Raw genomic sequence first — 19,086 nt, 5'->3', positions numbered from 1 at the left:
ATTTAGAGGAAAATCATATTTTACAGTAATAACTATCAACTGACACATATTTGAAAGACTAACACTTGAGTTTTTCACTGAGGTCTATGGACTTAGATTCTTGAAGAAATTTTCCCCTTTAAAGGAATTCACAAGTTATTAAACTTTGAGGAACACTCTTGTTGTGCCTTTTTTTCAAGAATCATGGGAAAATTGTTACTTTAATACCAAAAATAGCTGTCCTCTGAGTGACATGTTTTGTCTCAAGAATACTGTGACTCATGTAATTAACTAGGTTTCCTGCTTTGCTAGAAAAGCACCAAATTTATGACATAGTCTCCACTAAATGTGGAGAACCTCTGAACATTAAGTTTGTACTCTCACCTCATTCTTGACTTAATACTCATTGCTTATGCTAATTTGCCTGATAGGCTTTCCCAAGCATTTTTTAAAATTAATTTTATCTTGTATATATTTTTAAGTGGAGTGTTAAATTTTTTGAGACAAGATAGAATACAAATAAAACTTAGGAAAATCTATATTGTTAAAAATTAAGCATGAACATTTTAAACATTCTTTAAATCCTATCATTTTAGCATATAAAAATACCTTTAAAATAACAGGATTAACAGTAACAGATATTCTAGAATGGAATTCTTATTCAGAATACTCAGAATCAGTTAACAAATTCACTTAAAATATTAGGCTTGTTACTTCCTGATGAGATACCTAAAAACCAAAGACCACAAATTATTTATCTTGATCACCCACTTCATTCACTAAACTTGGTTTCAGAAACTTTAAACTTTTTACAAAAAACGAATGTGCCCAGAATAAAGATTCATACAAAAAAGTCAAAAGAACCCAGTAGATAAGCTGTCAGTGAAATTCCAGAACTATCAAGATATTTTGTGTTATAGAGTATCTTCATTAGATAAGTCTATACCTCCACCGCTACTTTGACGAAACTATTATTTATTTGGCTATCTAAATTTGGACTCCCCCCCCCCCACACACACACACTCAAGGAGGAGAAAAGAATCAACAGTAGACTACCAGATGCAGAACCCAGTGGCAATCTGGAAGACAGGGTAATGGAAAGCACCCAGGCTAAATAGCAAAAAGAGGACATTTTAAAAATGTTAAGGGTTAAGGGATCTCTTGGACAACATCAAGTGAATAAACATTCATATTGTAGGGGTCCAAGAAGAAGAAGACAAAGGGGTAGAGAATTTATTTGAGGACGTAACAGCTGAAAAATTCCCTAACCTGGGGAAGGAAGTAGAGATCCAGGTCCAAGAAGCACAGGGAACTCCAAGGAGGCCTACACCAGAACACATAATAATTAAAATGTCAAAGGTTAAGGATGAAGAGAGAATATTAAAGGCAACAAGAGAGAAACAGTAAGTTACCTATATGGGAAAACCAATAAGGCTACTAGTTAATTTATCAGCAGAAAATTTGCAAGCCAGAAGGGAGTAGCATAATATATTCAAAGTGCTGAATGGAAAAAAAACCTATGAAAAAGAATACTCTACTTGGCAATATTATCGTTCATATTTGAAGGAAAGAGTTTCCCAGACAAACAAAAAATAAAGGAATTTATTACTACTAAACCAGCCTTACAAGAAATGTTAAAGGGAGTTCATTAAGCTGAAAAGAAATAGCTATAATTAGACATAAGAAAATCATGAGGGAGAAAAAAATAAGTTTTTTAAGAATGTATTTGGGGGCTTTTGGGTTGGTTAAGCATCCGACTCTTGCTTTTGGCTCAGGTCATGACCTCACAGTTTATGAGATCAAGCCACATATTGACAGCACAGAGCCTGCTTGGGATTCTCTCTCTCACCTCTCTCTCTGCCTCTACTCTCACATGCACATTCTCTTTAAACAAACAAATAAACAAACAAACATTTAAAAAAATACTGGCTCTGCTCCAATCACTTTTTAAAAAATAGACTAGTATGTGGACGCTGAGTTTGTCTTGTCCCTGAACCGCAGCTACATCAGCATCAAACCATTTCAGACACCTAGGAAATTGATCTGAGGACTAACACAACAATCTGCAACATTAGAGCCAGAGAACTTAGCAGGTATGCAGAGAGATGAACTGAGGGAGAGAAAAGCCACAGGGGTAGGGAGCTGTTTTGAGAGAGAGAGGACAGAGAGAGAAAGAGAAAGGGGGAGAGTGCAGCACATTGGGATTGTGCAGAAAAGCACTCCCCCAGAAAGTATCTGGAGAGAAAGAGTGAAAACACTTGCAGGGGACTAGACAAGAAATCTGTTTCCCAAAGCCATTGATGGGGAGAAAGGAGAGTTTTCAGTACCACCAGGATTCTATAAACGGTGGAGCAGAGTCTGAAGTTCTGGAGTTCAGTGTCTGGTGGTGTTCCAGTGAAGAAGCAGAGTGAATCCCTAGGAGCAGGCAGCAGGGTCTGAGGGATCCATGTGCCACATGGGGAGAAGCAGTTTCTCTGCTTGGAATGCATTTGGTAGAGGTCATATAGCTTCCTGCAGGCAAAAGTCCTGGCAGAATCCAGAGAGCTGCCATGTTTAGGGATACTGGAACAAAGATGCCAGAATGCAGCAAAATGTGATACTGGCTATGTGTTGTGATTTACCATAAACTCTGAGCCTCTGCTGCCGCACGATCACATAAACGTTTTCTGGGACAAGCTGGCACCTGGCCATTACTCGGGGTCAGCAAACCCTCCCCCAGAGAAACAGTGTGTGTCCAAGCCAAGGGGGCCTCTAAAATGTTGGGTTTTAAAACACAGTCCCTCCTGAGATAAAACTCTGGAGGCACCACCTGGAAGGCAGCTTGGAGACATACAGGGTAAAGGCAAGAAGTAGACAGAAGCCAGAGACAAAGAAGGGGTGCTTGACTGCATGTCTGTGAGAGAATATAATTACTGGGCCAGAAACTAGAGAGCCAGGTGAAGCCATGTTCACCTTCAGAGCAGGCCAACACAGATCAACCCCAGTGAACTAAACAGTGCCACCAAGTAGAGAACAGAGCTGTTACACCAAGCCCCACCCACCTGCACCCTTAGAAGACCAGCACAAATCCCTTCCACCCTCTTAGTCTATTGACTACAGTGTGCTACAAAGTTTCAGTTATAGGGGAAACTGAATGTAACTTCATTCAAGTTTCATTCTGTTTGCTGGTTTATTTGTTCATTTTCTTTGCTTCTGCTTTTGTTTGTGTTGTTTTCTTCTTCTTCTCTTTGATACAAAAGAACAAATTTTTTATTCTATTGTATTTTATTTTATTCAATTTCATTATTAAAAAAATTTTTTTTTAATTTTAACATTTATTTATTTTTGAGACAGAGTGAGACTGTGAGTGGGGAATCGGAAGAAAGAGAGGGAGGCACAGAATCGGAAGCAGGCTCCAGGCTCTGAGCTGTCAGCACAGAGGCTAATGTGGGGCTCAAACTCACAAACCATGAGATCATGACCTGAGCTGAAGTTGGACGCTTAACCAACGGAGCCACCCAGGTGCCCCTATTTAAACTTTTTTTAACTTTTTTTTTCCTTTCTTTTTTTTCTCTTTTATATCAAGCTTCTCCCAACAAGAAGACTGAAAAACACCTAGGATCTAGCTTCCTTTAACTGATATTTTTTGTTTTGTTTTTATGTTTTATATTTAATTATTTTATTAATTTTTTTTCTTGCCCCAAAATTACAAGATGGAGGAATTCACCCCAAAAGAAAGAATAGGAAGAAATGATGGCCAGGGATTTAATCAACACATTTATAAGCAGGATATCTGAACTAGAATTTAAACCACTATTAGTCGGGGCCCCTGAGTGGCTTAGTCACAGTTAAGCATCCGACTCTTGGTTTCAGCTCAGGTCATGATCTCATGGTTCGTGGGTTTGAGCTCCACACCAGGCTCCATGCTGTCAGTTAGGAGCCTGTTTGGGATTTTCTCTCTCTCCTTCTCTCTCGGGTCCTCCCCCGCTTGTATTCTCTCTCTCAAAATAAGTAAATAAACTTTAAAACCATGATTACTAGAATACTAGCTGGGGTTGAAAAAAGCATAGAAGACACCAGAGAATCCCTTTGTACAGAAATAAAAGAAGTAAAATCTAGTCAGGATGAAATTAAAAATGCTATAACTGAGATGCAATCGCGAATGCATGCCGTGACAGCAAGGACAGATGAAGCAGAGCAGTGAATCAGTCAAATAGAAGATAAAATTATGGAAAATAATGTAGCACAAAAAAAGAGGGAAAGAAAGACAAAAGAGCACGATACAAGACTTAGAGAACTCAGTAACTTATTAAAGAGGAATAACGTTTATATCATAGGAGTACCAGAAGATAAAGAGAGAGAAAAAGGCACAGAAAGTTTATGTGAGCAAATTATAGCTGAAAACTTTCCTAACCTAGGGAAGGGCACAGACATCAAAATCCAAGAAGCACAGAGAACTACCATTAGATTCAACAAAACCAACTATCATCAAGGCATATTATAGTGAAATTCACAAAATACACAGACAAGGAAACAGTTATGAAAGCAGCAAAGGGAAAAAAAAAAAAAGTCCTTAACCTATAAGGGAAAACAGATCAGGTTTGCAGCAGATCTGTTCACAGAAACTTGGCAGGTGACAAAGAAGTGGCAGGACATATTCAACGTGCTGAATTGGAAAAATATGCAGCCAAGAATGTTTTATCAAGCAAGGCCATCATTCAGAATAAAAAGAGAGATAAAGAGTTTCCCAGACAAACAAAAACTAAGGGAATTCATGACCACTAAACCAGCCCTGCAAGAAATTTTAAGGGGAACTCTTCAAGTGAAGAAAACAAAACAAAACAAAACAAAACAGAAAAGACCCACAGCAACAAAGACTAGAAAGGACCAGAGAACATGACCAGAAACATCAACTCTACAGAAAACACAATGGCACTAAATTCCTATCTTTCAATAATCATTCTAAATGTAAGTGGACTAAATGCTCCAATCAAAAGACATAGGTATGGATTAAAAAACAAGACCCACCTATATGCTGCCTACAAAGACTCATTAAGACAAAAAGACACCTGAAGAATGAAAATAAGGGGATGGAGAACCATCGATCATGCTAATGAATGTCAAAAGAAAGCCAGAGGCACCCAGGTGGCTTAGTCTTTGAGCGTCTGATTTTGGCTCAGTTCATGACCTTGCGGTTCCCGAGTTAGAGCTCCACATCGGGCTTGCTGCTGTGAGCCGGTCAGCACAGAGCCCACTTTGGATTCTCTGTCTCTCTCTCTGCTCCAACCCCCACTTGTGCTCTCCTCCCCAAAAAGAGAAAGCCAGAATAGCCATACTTATATCAGACAAATTAGACTTTAAAACAAAGACTGTAACAGGAGATGAAGGGAATTATACCATAATTAAGGGGTCTATCTACCAAGAAGACCTAACAATTATAAATATTTATGCCCCCAACTTGAAAGCACCCAAATATATAAAACAATTAATTACAAACATAAAGAAACTCATTCATAATAATACAATAATAGTAGGGGACTTTAACACCCCACTTACAACAATGGACAGATCTAAGCAGAAAATCAACAAGAAAACAATGGCTTTGAATGACACGCTGGACTGGATGGACTTAACAGATATAATCAGAACATTTCATCCTAAAGCAGCAGAGTACACATCTGTCTTGAGTGCGCATGGGACATTCTCCAGAATAGATCACAGTCTGGGTTACAAATCAGCCCTCAACACGTACAAAAAGATTAAGATCATACCATGCACATTTTCAGACTACAACGCTATGAAACATGAAATCAACCACAAGAAAAAAATTTGGAAAGACCACAAATACTTGGAGATTAAAAAACATCCTACTAAAGAATGAATGGGTGAACCAAGAAATTAAAGAGGAAATTTAAAAGTACATGGAAATGAAAACAAGACAGTCCAAAACCTCTGGGATGCAGCAAAGGTTGTCATAAGAGGGAAGTATATCCAGGCCTTCTTAAAGAAGGAAGAAAGCTCTCAAATATACAACCCAACCTTACAACTAAAGAAGCTGGGAAAAGAACGTCAAATGAAGCCTAAAACCAGCAGAGAAAGGGAAATAATAAAGATTAGAGCAGAAATTGGTAGAAACAGTAGAAACAGATCAATGAGACCAGGAGCTAGTTCTTTGAAAGAATTAACAAAATGGATAAACACGTAGCCAACGTTATTTAAAAGGAAAGGACCGAAATACATAAAATCACAAATGAGAAAGGAGAGATGACAACCAACACTGCAGAAACACCAATAATAATAAGAGGATATTATGAGCAATTATATACTAACAAATTGGGCAATCTGGAAGAAATGGGCAAATTCCTAGAAACATATAAACCATCCAAAATGAAACAGGAGGAAACAGAAAATTTGAATAGACCCAAAACCAGTAAAGAAATTGAATCAGTAATAAAAAAATCTCCCAACAAGAGTCTAGGATCAGATGGCTTCCCAGGGGAATTCTACCAAACATTTAAAGAAGAGTTAATACCTATTCTTTTGAAGATGTTAATTTAAAAAAACCAAAACCCAAAAAACAAAAAACAGAAATGGAAGGAAAACTTCCAAACTCACTCTGTGAAGCCAGCATTACCTTGATTCCAAAACCAGATAAAGACTTCACTAAAAAGGAGAATTACAGACCAATTTACCTGATGAACATGGATGCAAAAATTCTCAACAAGATACTAGAAAATCGAATCCAACAATACACTAAAAGAATTATTCCCCACGATCAAGTGTGATTTTTTTTCTGGGCTGCAGGAGTGGTTCAATGTCTGCAAATCAATCAACATGATACATCACATTAATAAAAGAAAGGATAAGAACCAAGATTCTCTCAACAAATGCAGAAAAAGCATTTGATGAAATACAGCATTCTTTCTTGACAAAAGCCCTCAAGAAAATAGGGATACAAGGATCACACTTCAAGACAATAAAGGCCATATACAAAAGACCCACAGCTAATATCACCCTGAATGGGGAAAAACTGAGAGCTTTCCCCCTAAGGTCAGGAACACAACAGGGATGTGTACTTTTATTATTGTTGTTCATCACAGTACTGGAAGTCCAAGCCTCAACAATCAAACAACAAAAAGAAATAAAAGGCATCCAAATTGGCAAGGAAAAAGTCAAACTTTCGCTCTTTGCAAATGCCACGATACTATATGTGGAAAACCTGAAAGACTCCACCAAAAACTGCTAGAACTGGTACATGAATTCAGCAAAGTTGCAGGATATACAACCATGTACAGAAATCTGTGTCATTTCTATACACCAATAATGAAGCAGCAGAAAGAGAAATCAATGAAGTGATCCCATTTACAATTGCACCCAAAACCATAAAACACCTAGGAATAAACCCAACCAAAGAGGCAAAAGATCTGTATGCTGAAAACTATAGAAAGCTTATTGAAGAAGATGCAAGGAAATGGAAAAACACTCCATGCTCGTGGACTGAAAGAACAAATCCTGTTAAAATGTCCACAGTACCTTTGGGGCACCTGGGTCGCTCAGTTAAGCATCTGACTTCAGCTCAGGTCATGATCTCACGGTTTGTGAGTTTGAGCCCCGCCTCGGGCTCTGTGCTACAGCTCAGAGACTGGAGCCTGCTTAGGATTCTGTGCTTCCCTTTCTCTCTGCCCCTCCCCCACTCATGCTCTGTCTCTTTCTCTCTCAAAAAAAAAAAAAAAAACACTTTAACAAAAGTAAAAATAAATGTCTACACTACCCAAAACAGTCTACAAATTCAATGTAATCCCTATCAAAATAACACCAGCATTCTTCACAGAGCTAGAACAAACAATTCTAGAATTCGTATGGAACCAGAAAAGACCAAGAATAGCCAAAATAATCTTGAAAAAGCAAAGCAAAGCTGGAGGCATCACAATTCTGGATTTAAGTTGTATCACACAGCTGTAATCAACAAGACAGCCTGGTACTGACACAAAAATAGACACAGACCAATGGAACAGAATAGAGAACCCAGAAATAAATCCACAAATGTATAGACAACCAACCTTTGACAAAGCAAGAAAGAACATCCAATAGGATATTCTTCAGCAAGTGGTGTTGGGAAAACTGGACAGCGACATGCACAAGAATGAACTTGGACCACTTTCTTACTCCATACACAAAAATAAAATCAAAAGGGATGAAAGACCTAAATGTAAGACAGGAAACCATCAAAATCCTAGAGGAGAACACAGGCAGCAACCTCTTTGACCTCAGCCACAGCAACTTCTTACTAGATGTGTCTCCTGAGGCAAGGGAAACAAAACAAAAATGAAACACCAGGATCTCATGAAGACAAGAAGCTTCTGCACAGAGAAGGTAACTGTCAACAAAACTAAAAGGTAACCAATGGAATGGGAGAAGGTATTTACAATGACATATCAGACAGAAGGTTAGTATTCAAAATCTATACAAAAACTTATCAAACTGAATACCCAAAAAACAAATAATGCAATGAAAAAATGGGCAGAAGACATGAACAGACACTTTTCCATGCCTAATAGACACATGAAAAGATGCTCAGCATCACTCATTATCAAGGAAATACATATCAAACATAACAGACACCACCTCACAGCTGTTGGAATGGTTAAAATTAACAGCTCAGGAAACAACAAATGTTGGCAAGGATGTAGAGAAAGGGAAACATTTTTGCACTGTTGGTGGGAATGCAAACTGGTGCAGCCACTCTGGAAAACAGTATGGAGTTTCCTCCAAAAGTTAAAATAGAGTTACCCTATGACTCACCAATTACACTACTAAGTATTTACCCAAAGGATACAAAAATACAGATTCAAAGCGGTACATACACCGCAATGTTTATAGTAATATTATTAACACTAGCCAAACTAAGGAAAGAACCCAGATGTCCATCAACTGAAGAATGGACAAAGAAGATGTGGTATACATATACAATGGAATATTACTCAGCAATCCAAAAGAATGAAAAATCTTGCCATTTGCAACAACATGGAAGGAACTAGAATGTATTATGCTAAGTGGAGTCAGTCATAGAAAGAGAAATATCATATAATTTCACTCATATGTGGAATTTAAGAAATACAACAGACGAACATAGGGGAAAAGAAAGAAAAATAAGATAAAAACAGAGTGAGGGAAACCAAAATGCACTCTTAAATACAGAGAAGAAACTGATGGTTGCTGGAGGAATGTTGGGTGGGGGGACAGACTAAATGGGTGATGGGCAAATGGAGGCCACTTATTGAGATGAGCGCTCAGTGTTACATGTCAGTGATTAATCACTAAATTCTACTCCTAAAACCATTATTACACTATATGTTAACTAACTTGGATTTAAATAAAAATAAAAAATAAAAGATGTAGTACCTTAAAAAAATAAAAATAAAAGAATGTGTTTGAATTTAAATGATCATCAAATTAGTATAGACTGCTATACACTTAGATGTTATATATGATCCTCATATAACTACAAGCCCAAAACCTGTAACAGATTTACAAAAATAAAGACAAAAAAAAAAAAGCCAAACATAATACTACAGAAACTCATCAATCACAAAGAAAGAGAGCAGGGGCACCTGGGTGGTTCAGTCGGTTAAGTGTCCAACTTTGGCTCAGGTCATGATCTCACAGTTGGTGAGTTCCAGCCCCACATGGGGCTTGCTGCTATCAGCACAGAGCCTGCTTCAAATCCTCTGTTCCCCTCTCTCTGCCCCTCTCCTGCTCACATTCTCTCTCAAAAATAAACATTAAAAAAATAAAAATAAAATAAAAAAGAGAGCAAGAGAAGAAAAAAGTAACAGAGAACTACAAAAATAATCAGAAAACAACAGAATGGCAATAAGTACGTATCTGTCAATTGATTACTTTAAATGGTCCAATCAAAGACATAAGGTGATGGAATGGATAAAAAACCAACGACCCATCTACATGCTGCTGACAAGAGATTCACTGCAGACCTAAAGACACATATAGACTAAAATTGAAGGGATGGAAAATCACTTACCAAGCAAATGGAAGTGAAAAAAAAAAAAAAAAAAAGGCCATGGTAGCAATACTTATATTAGACAAAACACACTTTAAAACAAAGACTGGGGGCGCCTGGGTGGCGCAGTCGGTTAAGCGTCCGACTTCAGCCAGGTCACAATCTCGCGGTCCGTGAGTTAGAGCCCCGCGTCAGGCTCTGGGCTGATGGCTCAGAGCCTGGAGCCTGTTTCCGATTCTGTGTCTCCCTCTCTCTCTGCCCCTCCCCCGTTCATGCTCTGTCTCTCTCTGTCCCAAAAATAAATAAACGTTGAAAAAAAAAAACAAAAAACAAAGACTGTTAACAAGAAACAAAAAGGGCATTACATAACGATAAAGGGATAAATCCAACAAGAGGCTATAACAATAGTAAACATCCATGCACCAACACTGGAGCACCCTAAATACATAAAGCAAACATTAATGGAGAAATTAATGGTAATATAACAATGGTAAGAGACTTTAACACTCCACTTACATCAATAGCTACATCACCCAGGCAGGAAACCAAAAGGAAAGAGCATCTTTGAAGGGCATTAAACCAGATGGACATAAAGATATATATAGAACATTTCATCCTAAAACAACAGAATACACATTCTTTTCAAATGCACATGGAACATTCTCCAGAATAGATTACATGTTTGGCCACAAAACAACCCTTAATAAATTTAAGAAAACTGAAATTATACCATGCATTTTTTCTGACCACAACAGTATGAAACTAGAAATAAATCAAAGATAAAAACTGGAAAAAAACCCAAACATGTGAAGGCTAATCACCATTATAGTAAAGAACCCAATGGGTTAAGGAAACAAAAAAATACATGGAGACAAATGAAATGAAATGAAAATGAAAACACAATGGCCCAAAATCTCTGGGACACACAACCAAAGCAGTTCAAAGAAGAAAATAAACCAACAGAGGCCTACATCAAGAAACAAGAAAAAACTTAAATAAACAATGTAACCTTGCCCCTAAAGAAATCAGAAAAATAACAAATCCCAAGGTGAGCAGACAGAATGAAGATAATAAATTCAGAGCAGAAATAAATGACATGGAGACTAAAAAAACAACAGAGAAAAATCAATGAAACCAAGAGCTGGTTCTTTGGAAAGATAAAGGAAATTGATCAACCCTTAACAAGACTCCTCCAGAAAAAAAAAGAGAAAAGACCCAAATTCATAAAATCAGGTATGAGAGAGAAGTAACCCATGACACCATAGAAACACAAAGGATTATAAGAAAGCTACAAAAAATTATATGCCAACAAATTGGACAACTAGAAGAAATGGATACATTCCTAGAAACATACCATCTTCCAAAATTGAATAAGAAATAGAAAATCTGAAGACAGATCACTGTTAATAAACTGAATTGATAATCAAAAAAATAGGGGCGCCTGGGTGGCTCAGTTGGTTAAGCGTCCGACTTCAGCTCAGGTCACGATCTTACAGTCTGTGAGTTCAAGCCCCGCGTCGGGCTCTGTGCTGACAGCTCAGAGCCTGGAGCCTGCTTCAGATTCTGTGTCTCCCTCTCTCTCTGCCCCTTCCCCACTCATGCTCTGTCTCTCTCTGTCTCAAAAATAAATAAAAACATTAAAAAAATTAAAAAAAAATAGAAGTCCAGAATTAGATGGATTCACAGGTGAATTCTACCAAACATTTAAAGAAGAATTAATACCTATTCTCCTCAAACTATTCCAAAAATAGAAGGAGGAAAGCTTCCAAGTACATTCTGCAAAGCCAGTATTACTCTGACACCAAAACCAGACAAACACACCACAAAAAGAGAAAAGTACAGGTCAATATCCCTGATGAACACAGATGCAAAAATCATCAATAAAATATTAACAAACTGCATTCATCAATACATTGAAAGGATCATTTACCACAATCAAGTGGGATTTATCCTGGGGATGTAAGGATGGTTTGATATTCACAAGTCAATCAATGTGATATGCTACATTACAAAACAAAGGATAAAAATCATATGATCATCAATAGATGGAGAAAATCATTTGATAAAATTCAATACCCATTTAAGATAAAAACTCCTAACAAAGTAGGTTTAGATGGAATATACCTCAACATAATAAAGAACATATATTAAAAACCCATAGCTACTATCATACTCAATGGTGAAAAACTGAGAGCCTTCTGTCTAATATCAGGAACAAGACAAGTTATGTCCATTCTTGCCTCTACTATTCAACATAATAGTCAAAGTCCTAGCCACAAAAATCGGATGAGAAAAAGAATAGGCATCCAAATTGGTGAAGAAGTTAGACTGTCACTATTTACAGATGACATGATAGTATACACAGAAAATCCACCAAACAACTACTAGATGAAATAAATAATTCAGTAAAGTTTCAGGATACAAAATTAATACCCAGAAATCAGTAGCATTTCTATACACTAAAAATGAGGTAGTAGAAAGGGAATTTAAGAAAATAACTTTCATTTACAATTGCACCAAAAATAATAAAATATCTAGGAATAAACCAAAGAAGTGAAAGACCTGTACTCTGAAAACTATAAAACACCAATGAAATAAATTGAAGATGACACAAATGGAAAGATATTCCATGCTCATGGATTAGAAGAATTAATAATGCCAAAAGCTCTGTATTACCCAAAGCAATCTACATATTCAATGTAATCAAATCCCTATCAAAATACCAACAGCATTTTCCATAAAACTAGAATACTCAAATTTGTATGCAAACACAAAAGACCCCTAATAGCCAAAACAATCTTAAGAAAGAAAAGCAGAGCTGCAGGTATCATAATTCCAGATTTTAAGATATATTATAAAGTTGTAGTAATCAGAACAGTATGGTATTGGCACAAAAATAGACATAAAGATTAATGGAAGAATATAGAAAGTCTACAAATAAACCTATAATTATATGGTCAATTAATCTATGACAAAGGAGGCAAGAATATACAGTGGGAAAAAGACAGTTTCTTCAATAAATGGTGGAAAAATTGGAGAGCTACATATATGTAAATGAATGAAACTGGACCCATTCTAACATCATACACAAAAATAAATTCAAAATAGATTAAAGCCCTAACATGAGACCAGAAACCATAAAAATCCTTGAAGAGAACACCGAAAGGAATTACCCTGACAGCCATAGTAACATTTTTCTAGATGTGTCTCCTCAGGCAAGGGAAACAGAAGCAAAAATAAACTATTAGGACCACATCAAAATAACAAACTTTTGCATAGTAAACAACACAATCAACTAAACAAAAAGGCAACCTAATGAATAGAAGATATTTGCAAATGACATTTCTGTCATATGTTAACAACATATATAACCCCACATGAAAAAATCAAACAATCCAATTAAAAAATAGGCAAAAGACCTGAATAGACATTTTCTGAGGAAGACATACAGATGGCTGACAGGCACATGAAAAGATGCTCACCATCACTAGTCATCAGAGAAATGCAAATGAGAACCACAATGAGATATTACTTTACATACATCAGAATAGCTAGTATCAAAAAGAGAGGAAATAATAAGTGTTGGTGAGGGTATGGAGCAAAAGGAACCCTCGTACATTGTTGGTGGAAAGTAAACTGGCACAGCTACTGTGGAAAACCATAATGGAGGTTCCTCAAAAACTCAGAAATACCACACGATCCAATAACTCCACTAATAGGTTTTACCCAAAGAAAAAGAATACACTAATTTGAAAATATATATGCACCCCTATGTTTATTGCAGTGTTATTACCAATAGCCAAGATATGGAAGCAACCTAAGTGTCTTTTGATATATGAATAGATAAGGAAGATGTGTGTATGCACGAGTGCACACACATACACACACACTGGAATATCACATTGTCATAAAAAAGGATGAGATTGTACCCTCTGTGACAACATAGATGGACCTACAGGTATTCTGCTAAGTAAAATAAGTTAGACTGAGAAAAAGGAATACCATATGATTTCACTCATATGTAGAATCTAAAAAAAAAATGAATAAACAAATAGCAGAAGCAGATTTATAAATATAGACAACTGATCATTGCCAGAGAAGGGGGTGGGGTTGGGAGGATAGGCAAAAGGGTTAACGAGGAGTGGGAAATACAGGCTTCCAGTTATTAAATGAATAAATCATAGGAAGAAGGCACAGTATAAGGAATACAATCAATGATATTGCAGTAGTGTTGCCTGGTGACCAACGGTAGCTATACTTGAGGTAAGCACAGCATAAAGTATAAACTTGTCAAATAGTTATGTTGTACACCTGAAACTAACATGACCATGTGTGTCAACTATACTCAAGTAAAAAAAAAATTGAAAAGAAAGGAGCTCCTTTAAGTTTCTATTGATAGGTTTCATTGCACCACCATAAATAGGACACATTGCTTTGTTTTTGCCTGTTTGTGATTATTAAGGGGGCTAAAGGAAATCATATTGAAGAATATATGCAGCACTATCTACTGGCTTATATTCATCTATTACTTGTTGCTAATGGCCCTAACATTTTCTTGACAGTTATTATTTTGTTAAGAATACTAATGAAGACACAGTGGTTTCTGAAGCTATATGGTTAAGAGTACTCACTGTACCTTAAGATTTTCTAGTTTTGATTTAACGATAACTATTAGAATTTTTAAAAGATTTTTATTTTTAAAAAATTTTTTTAATGTTTATTTATTTTTGAGACAGAGAGAGATAGAGCATGAACGGGGGAGGGTCAGAGAGAGAGGGAGACACAGAATCGGAAGCAGGCTCCAGGCTCTGAGTTGTCAGCACAGAGCCCGATGTGGGGCTCTAACTCACAGACCGTGAGATCATGACCTGAGCTGAAGTCGGACGCTTAACCAACTGAGCCACCCAGGCGCCCCTAAAATATTTTTATTTTTATTAACAAATTAAAAAAAAACATTTTTTTTTGGCTGAGCTTTTTGGTCAATATAAATAAGTTTATACCTTAAATAAGTGAAGCTGCTCCCAAAATAAAAAAAAAATTCTTGAATTTGATTTTAGGAAACTTGATTAATAAAAATATCAAACATTTTTATTAAAAGCCTGATTCTGAAATATCTGAGCTGAATATTGATGCTCCATTCCTATGAACACTAAATCCAGGTATTCACCCTCCCATGCCCAAACACATCTACAGTTTCAAAAAAGATCTTGTTTGCAATCTCAGTACTCTCCAAGATATCCAGAATACTGCTGCTAGATTGAACTTTACAAAACATCTTCACTTTGTCAGTTTACAAATCTTCACTGATTTCCTCTATGTATTTTAAACATTTCATAGTATCTAATCACAAAGACTACTTTGGGTTTTTTTTTTTTTTGGTTTTATTTAAATTTTAGTTAATATGCAGTGTAATATTAGTTTCAGATGTACAATATAGTGATTCAACACTTCCCTACAACAAAGACTATTTACAACAAGAAGCTTCTGATAGGGTGATTTTAACTCTAATACACATCAATTAGTTTTCACTCTGTTTTTTGACAAGTATGGCTCTACATTTCTTTCCATTTTTCACAATCCAAGCTTCCCTTCTCTAATTCTTACTGCACTGAAAAGTACTTTAGAATATGCATTTTTTACATATAGTTTTACACTTTCATATACTTAGGTTTCATCTCCCAAGGGAACTGTAAACAACATGTAAATAAAACACTATGTCGTTTAATGTCAATTAGTAATAAAGTGCTAGGTTACAGGAAGCACTCAATAAGTATTTTGAAAACAGTTCACAGTACATTAGAATAGTGATGATCCTTTTATAGCAATGGAAACTGAAATTTCAAATAAATTACTTAATGTCACATTACTAGCGTGTCACAGAGTTAGGACTATACCACTGGTCTTGTTCCATGTTTAAATTGAGTAAATTTAAGGGGCAACACCATTTTTAACTTTAATAATTTTCCATAAAATTCAAATATATTTTGTGTCATTCTGTAGGTAAATATTTTCCAAATAGAAAAATGGTTTACATATAAACCACTATAAATGAACTCCACTTACTGTGAATGGAAGAGATTACATTTGGTATTAGGAGAAACTGTACATACTGCTGAAGCATGTATGTCTAAAACTTTATTAAAGCATTCTGATTTCTAGAACTGACCAATAAGGAGTCTTTCTAAAAAATCTCATTCAAATGTTACTTATAAATTAAGTAAAAATATGGACCTAAAGGACTTAAGTCAATGAAAATATGGTAGAATCAGTAACAGCATATGACATGGTTAATTTTATAATTGTCATAAGTACTGGATATGATTCCAATATAGATTTCACCAAAATGCATGTGATAAAAGCTCAGTAATTTACATCCTGTTTTTTGCACATTTACTTAAAATAGACTGAGGAAATCTTACCTTCTTGATAGGCTCCATCTGCCATGACTAAATGAAGAATCTTGGCATAAAGATGTTCATGTTCATTTCCTAAAATATTCTGAACTATTGTTGAACAAATCTCAATATTTTCATCTTCATCTTCATGAATAGCCTATACCAAATTTCCAAATATAAATTAATGCTTGAATATTAACTTTCTCTAATTGGAAACTTTATTATTTATGATAAATCTATTGACCTATAAATATCACTGACATTTCACTAGTAATCCAAAAAGAGCATATTTCAAAGTTAAATTTTTTCTTAAATAGGCTCCATGCCCAACATGGGGCTTGCACTCATGACCCTGAGGTCAAGAGTCAGATGCTCTATCAACTGAGCCAGCCAGGTAACCCAAAGTTAAATGTTTTAATTGACATTTTACTTACCTTTATCCTCTCATAAACCTCAAAGAATTTTTCAAAGCCTATTTCCTGCTCCAGGTGAAGTCTCAGTTCCTCTAAATGATTAAAGACGCTATCATATTCACATTCACTAGTAATCTCACCATCACTGTTATCTAAAATGCAGAAATAAAAAGAAGATATTTTAAGACTAAAAAGAATGAATAAAATAATTCTTACCCTAACAGACTAAAATTCTTTTTCACAACTGAGTGAGGTCACTGAAACAGACTACTTGTACTTTCATTGTAAAGATTTTATCATCATAATTATTGCCATTTATATAGGAAATCAGTGTATATATAAATCTGTCTTTTTTTTAAATTTTTTTTTTAACGTTTATTTATTTTTGAGACAGAGACAGACAGAGCATGAACGGGGGAGGGTCAGAGAGAGAGGGAGACACAGAATGTGAAACAGGCTCCAGGCTCTGAGCTGTCAGCACAGAGCCCGACGCGGGGCTCGAACTCACGGACCGTGAGATCGTGACCTGAGCCGAAGTCGGATGCTCAATCGGCTGAGCCACCCAGGCGCCCCTGTAAATCTGTCTGAACAAGAATGTTACTTTGGGATGGGGCACCTGGGTGGCTCAGTCAGTTAGAGTTCTACTCTTGATCTCGACTCAGGTCATGATCTCACAGTTGGTGCAATTGAGCCCTGCATTGAGCGTTGCACTGGGCTCTGTGCTGACAGCGTGGAGACTACTGGAGATTCCTTCTCTCCTTCTCTATCTGCCCCCTCCCCTGCTGGTGTGCACACATGGTCTCTCTCTCTCTCAAAAACAAATAAAAACAAACTTAAAAAAAAAAAGGAATGTTACTTTGGGAATCTTTTATAGACATAAACAGTAAACTAGAATAAAAACATTCTAATTGAGTAAAAAATGAAAAAAGCATACCCATATGTTCTGTACTGAGGCAACCAACCCTAACTACTGTTTTTAAAAAGTTGATATTAAACATGGGCCAAAACATGAAAAAGCACGCAGGAGGCAGATGACTTATGCTACATATCATAAAACTTTAGTAAAGCACTTAGAAAATACAAATGCTATGTTTTATGTCATGTATATGTCCAAGACACTTGGAAATAGTCTAGTAAAAGACAAAATTACTGAAAAATTTTTCCTTTTCACATTAGCTCTTCTTCCCAAATAAACATAATATAGTTCTTGATTACACAGATTTTCTATGTATCTTGGGGTAATGCTATCAACAAACAATTTAAAAAAAAAAGTGTCAACGTTTTAAAAACTGTTTTTAGTATTAACCTTGCTGGTTAACCACTGTATGTGGAAGCTCTTTGTAAAATATAAAGTGCTAGGAAAACTAGGCTATTATCTTTAGTACTAGAAAAATAAGTCAAGGAAGATAAGAAAACAATGAAAATCCTTCAAAAGCATTTCTTCTTTTTTAAAATTTATTTATTTTGAGAGAGACAAGAGAGTGCAAGCTGGGAAGAGGCAGAGAGAGGGAGAGACAAAATCCCAAGCAGGCTCTGCACCGTCAGCACAGAGCCCGATGTGGGGCTCGAACTCACGAACCCGTGAGATCATGACCTGAGCCTAGATCAAGAGTCAGACACTTAACCAACTGAGCCACTCATGCACCCTGCTTCAAAAGCATTTCTAAAATTTAATGGGAAAGAAATGGAACAAATGTATATGGACATCTGTGTGAGAAGAAAAGGCATGAATAAAGTCAGAGACACAGAAGCATACTTCAGTTTTATTCAAAGTTGGAAATGGTTCGTATCAGATAACAGAAAAATATATTCTGCTTGAAATAATTGTATACACTGAAAAAAGAAAGGTCCGTGATCATGACCACGTACCTGAATGCCATTCTTCATTTAGGGCACTTTCACTGCTGGGATTGTCATCCTCATCTGCTACATCTGTCCCATTTGCAGTCTGCTCTATGTCACTGTTTTTTAAGATGGATTCTTCCTCCTCACTGTATTCTTCTCCAGGTTGTTCCCTAAGTAACTGTTCCATAGAGGCCTGAAGCTCTTGTAAATCTGTGTCAGTTTCTTCAAATACACTGAAATTTTGAAAGATTAAAGTAAACGTTACCAAAATGTTACCTTATTTTGAAATTTTACTTCAATATACATGTGCTCCTTTCTACTTAAAAGTACTAATAGTGGATAAAAAGAAATCTGAAAAAAACTACATAGGTAAAGTAAATGAGGACTGATACAATTATAAAATACAGCACATGGTACATATTCTGGAATACATAAGCCCGAAGATGACTTGTGTGAT

General features: G+C 36.1%; 1 protein-coding gene across 15 annotated transcripts in view; it reads right to left on the bottom strand.

The window, feature by feature from the left end:
* NEK1 (NIMA related kinase 1) overlaps positions 1-19,086 on the bottom strand; it is a 227,639-nt gene that overhangs the window by 9,231 nt on the left and 199,322 nt on the right. For 8 of the 15 annotated variants that reach the window (XM_045463330.1, XM_045463340.1, XM_045463408.1 and 5 more), the window contains 4 exons: positions 18,654-18,862; positions 16,806-16,936; positions 16,396-16,528; positions 1,249-1,303 (listed from right to left, as the gene is read on the bottom strand). In XM_045463330.1, the coding sequence (XP_045319286.1) occupies positions 1,249-1,303; positions 16,396-16,528; positions 16,806-16,936; positions 18,654-18,862 (528 nt within the window). Of the gene's footprint in view, positions 1-1,248; positions 1,304-6,650; positions 6,777-16,395; positions 16,529-16,805; positions 16,937-18,653; positions 18,863-19,086 lie in introns of those variants that run through there. The other 7 variants (XM_045463358.1, XM_045463369.1, XM_045463429.1 and 4 more) reach the window with 2 other exon arrangements.

This window comes from Leopardus geoffroyi, chromosome B1, assembly GCF_018350155.1.
Source record: "Leopardus geoffroyi isolate Oge1 chromosome B1, O.geoffroyi_Oge1_pat1.0, whole genome shotgun sequence".
Taxonomy (NCBI): Eukaryota; Metazoa; Chordata; class Mammalia; order Carnivora; family Felidae; genus Leopardus; species Leopardus geoffroyi.
Note: the sequence above shows the minus strand (reverse complement) of the source record. Positions and strands in the feature narration are given on the sequence as shown.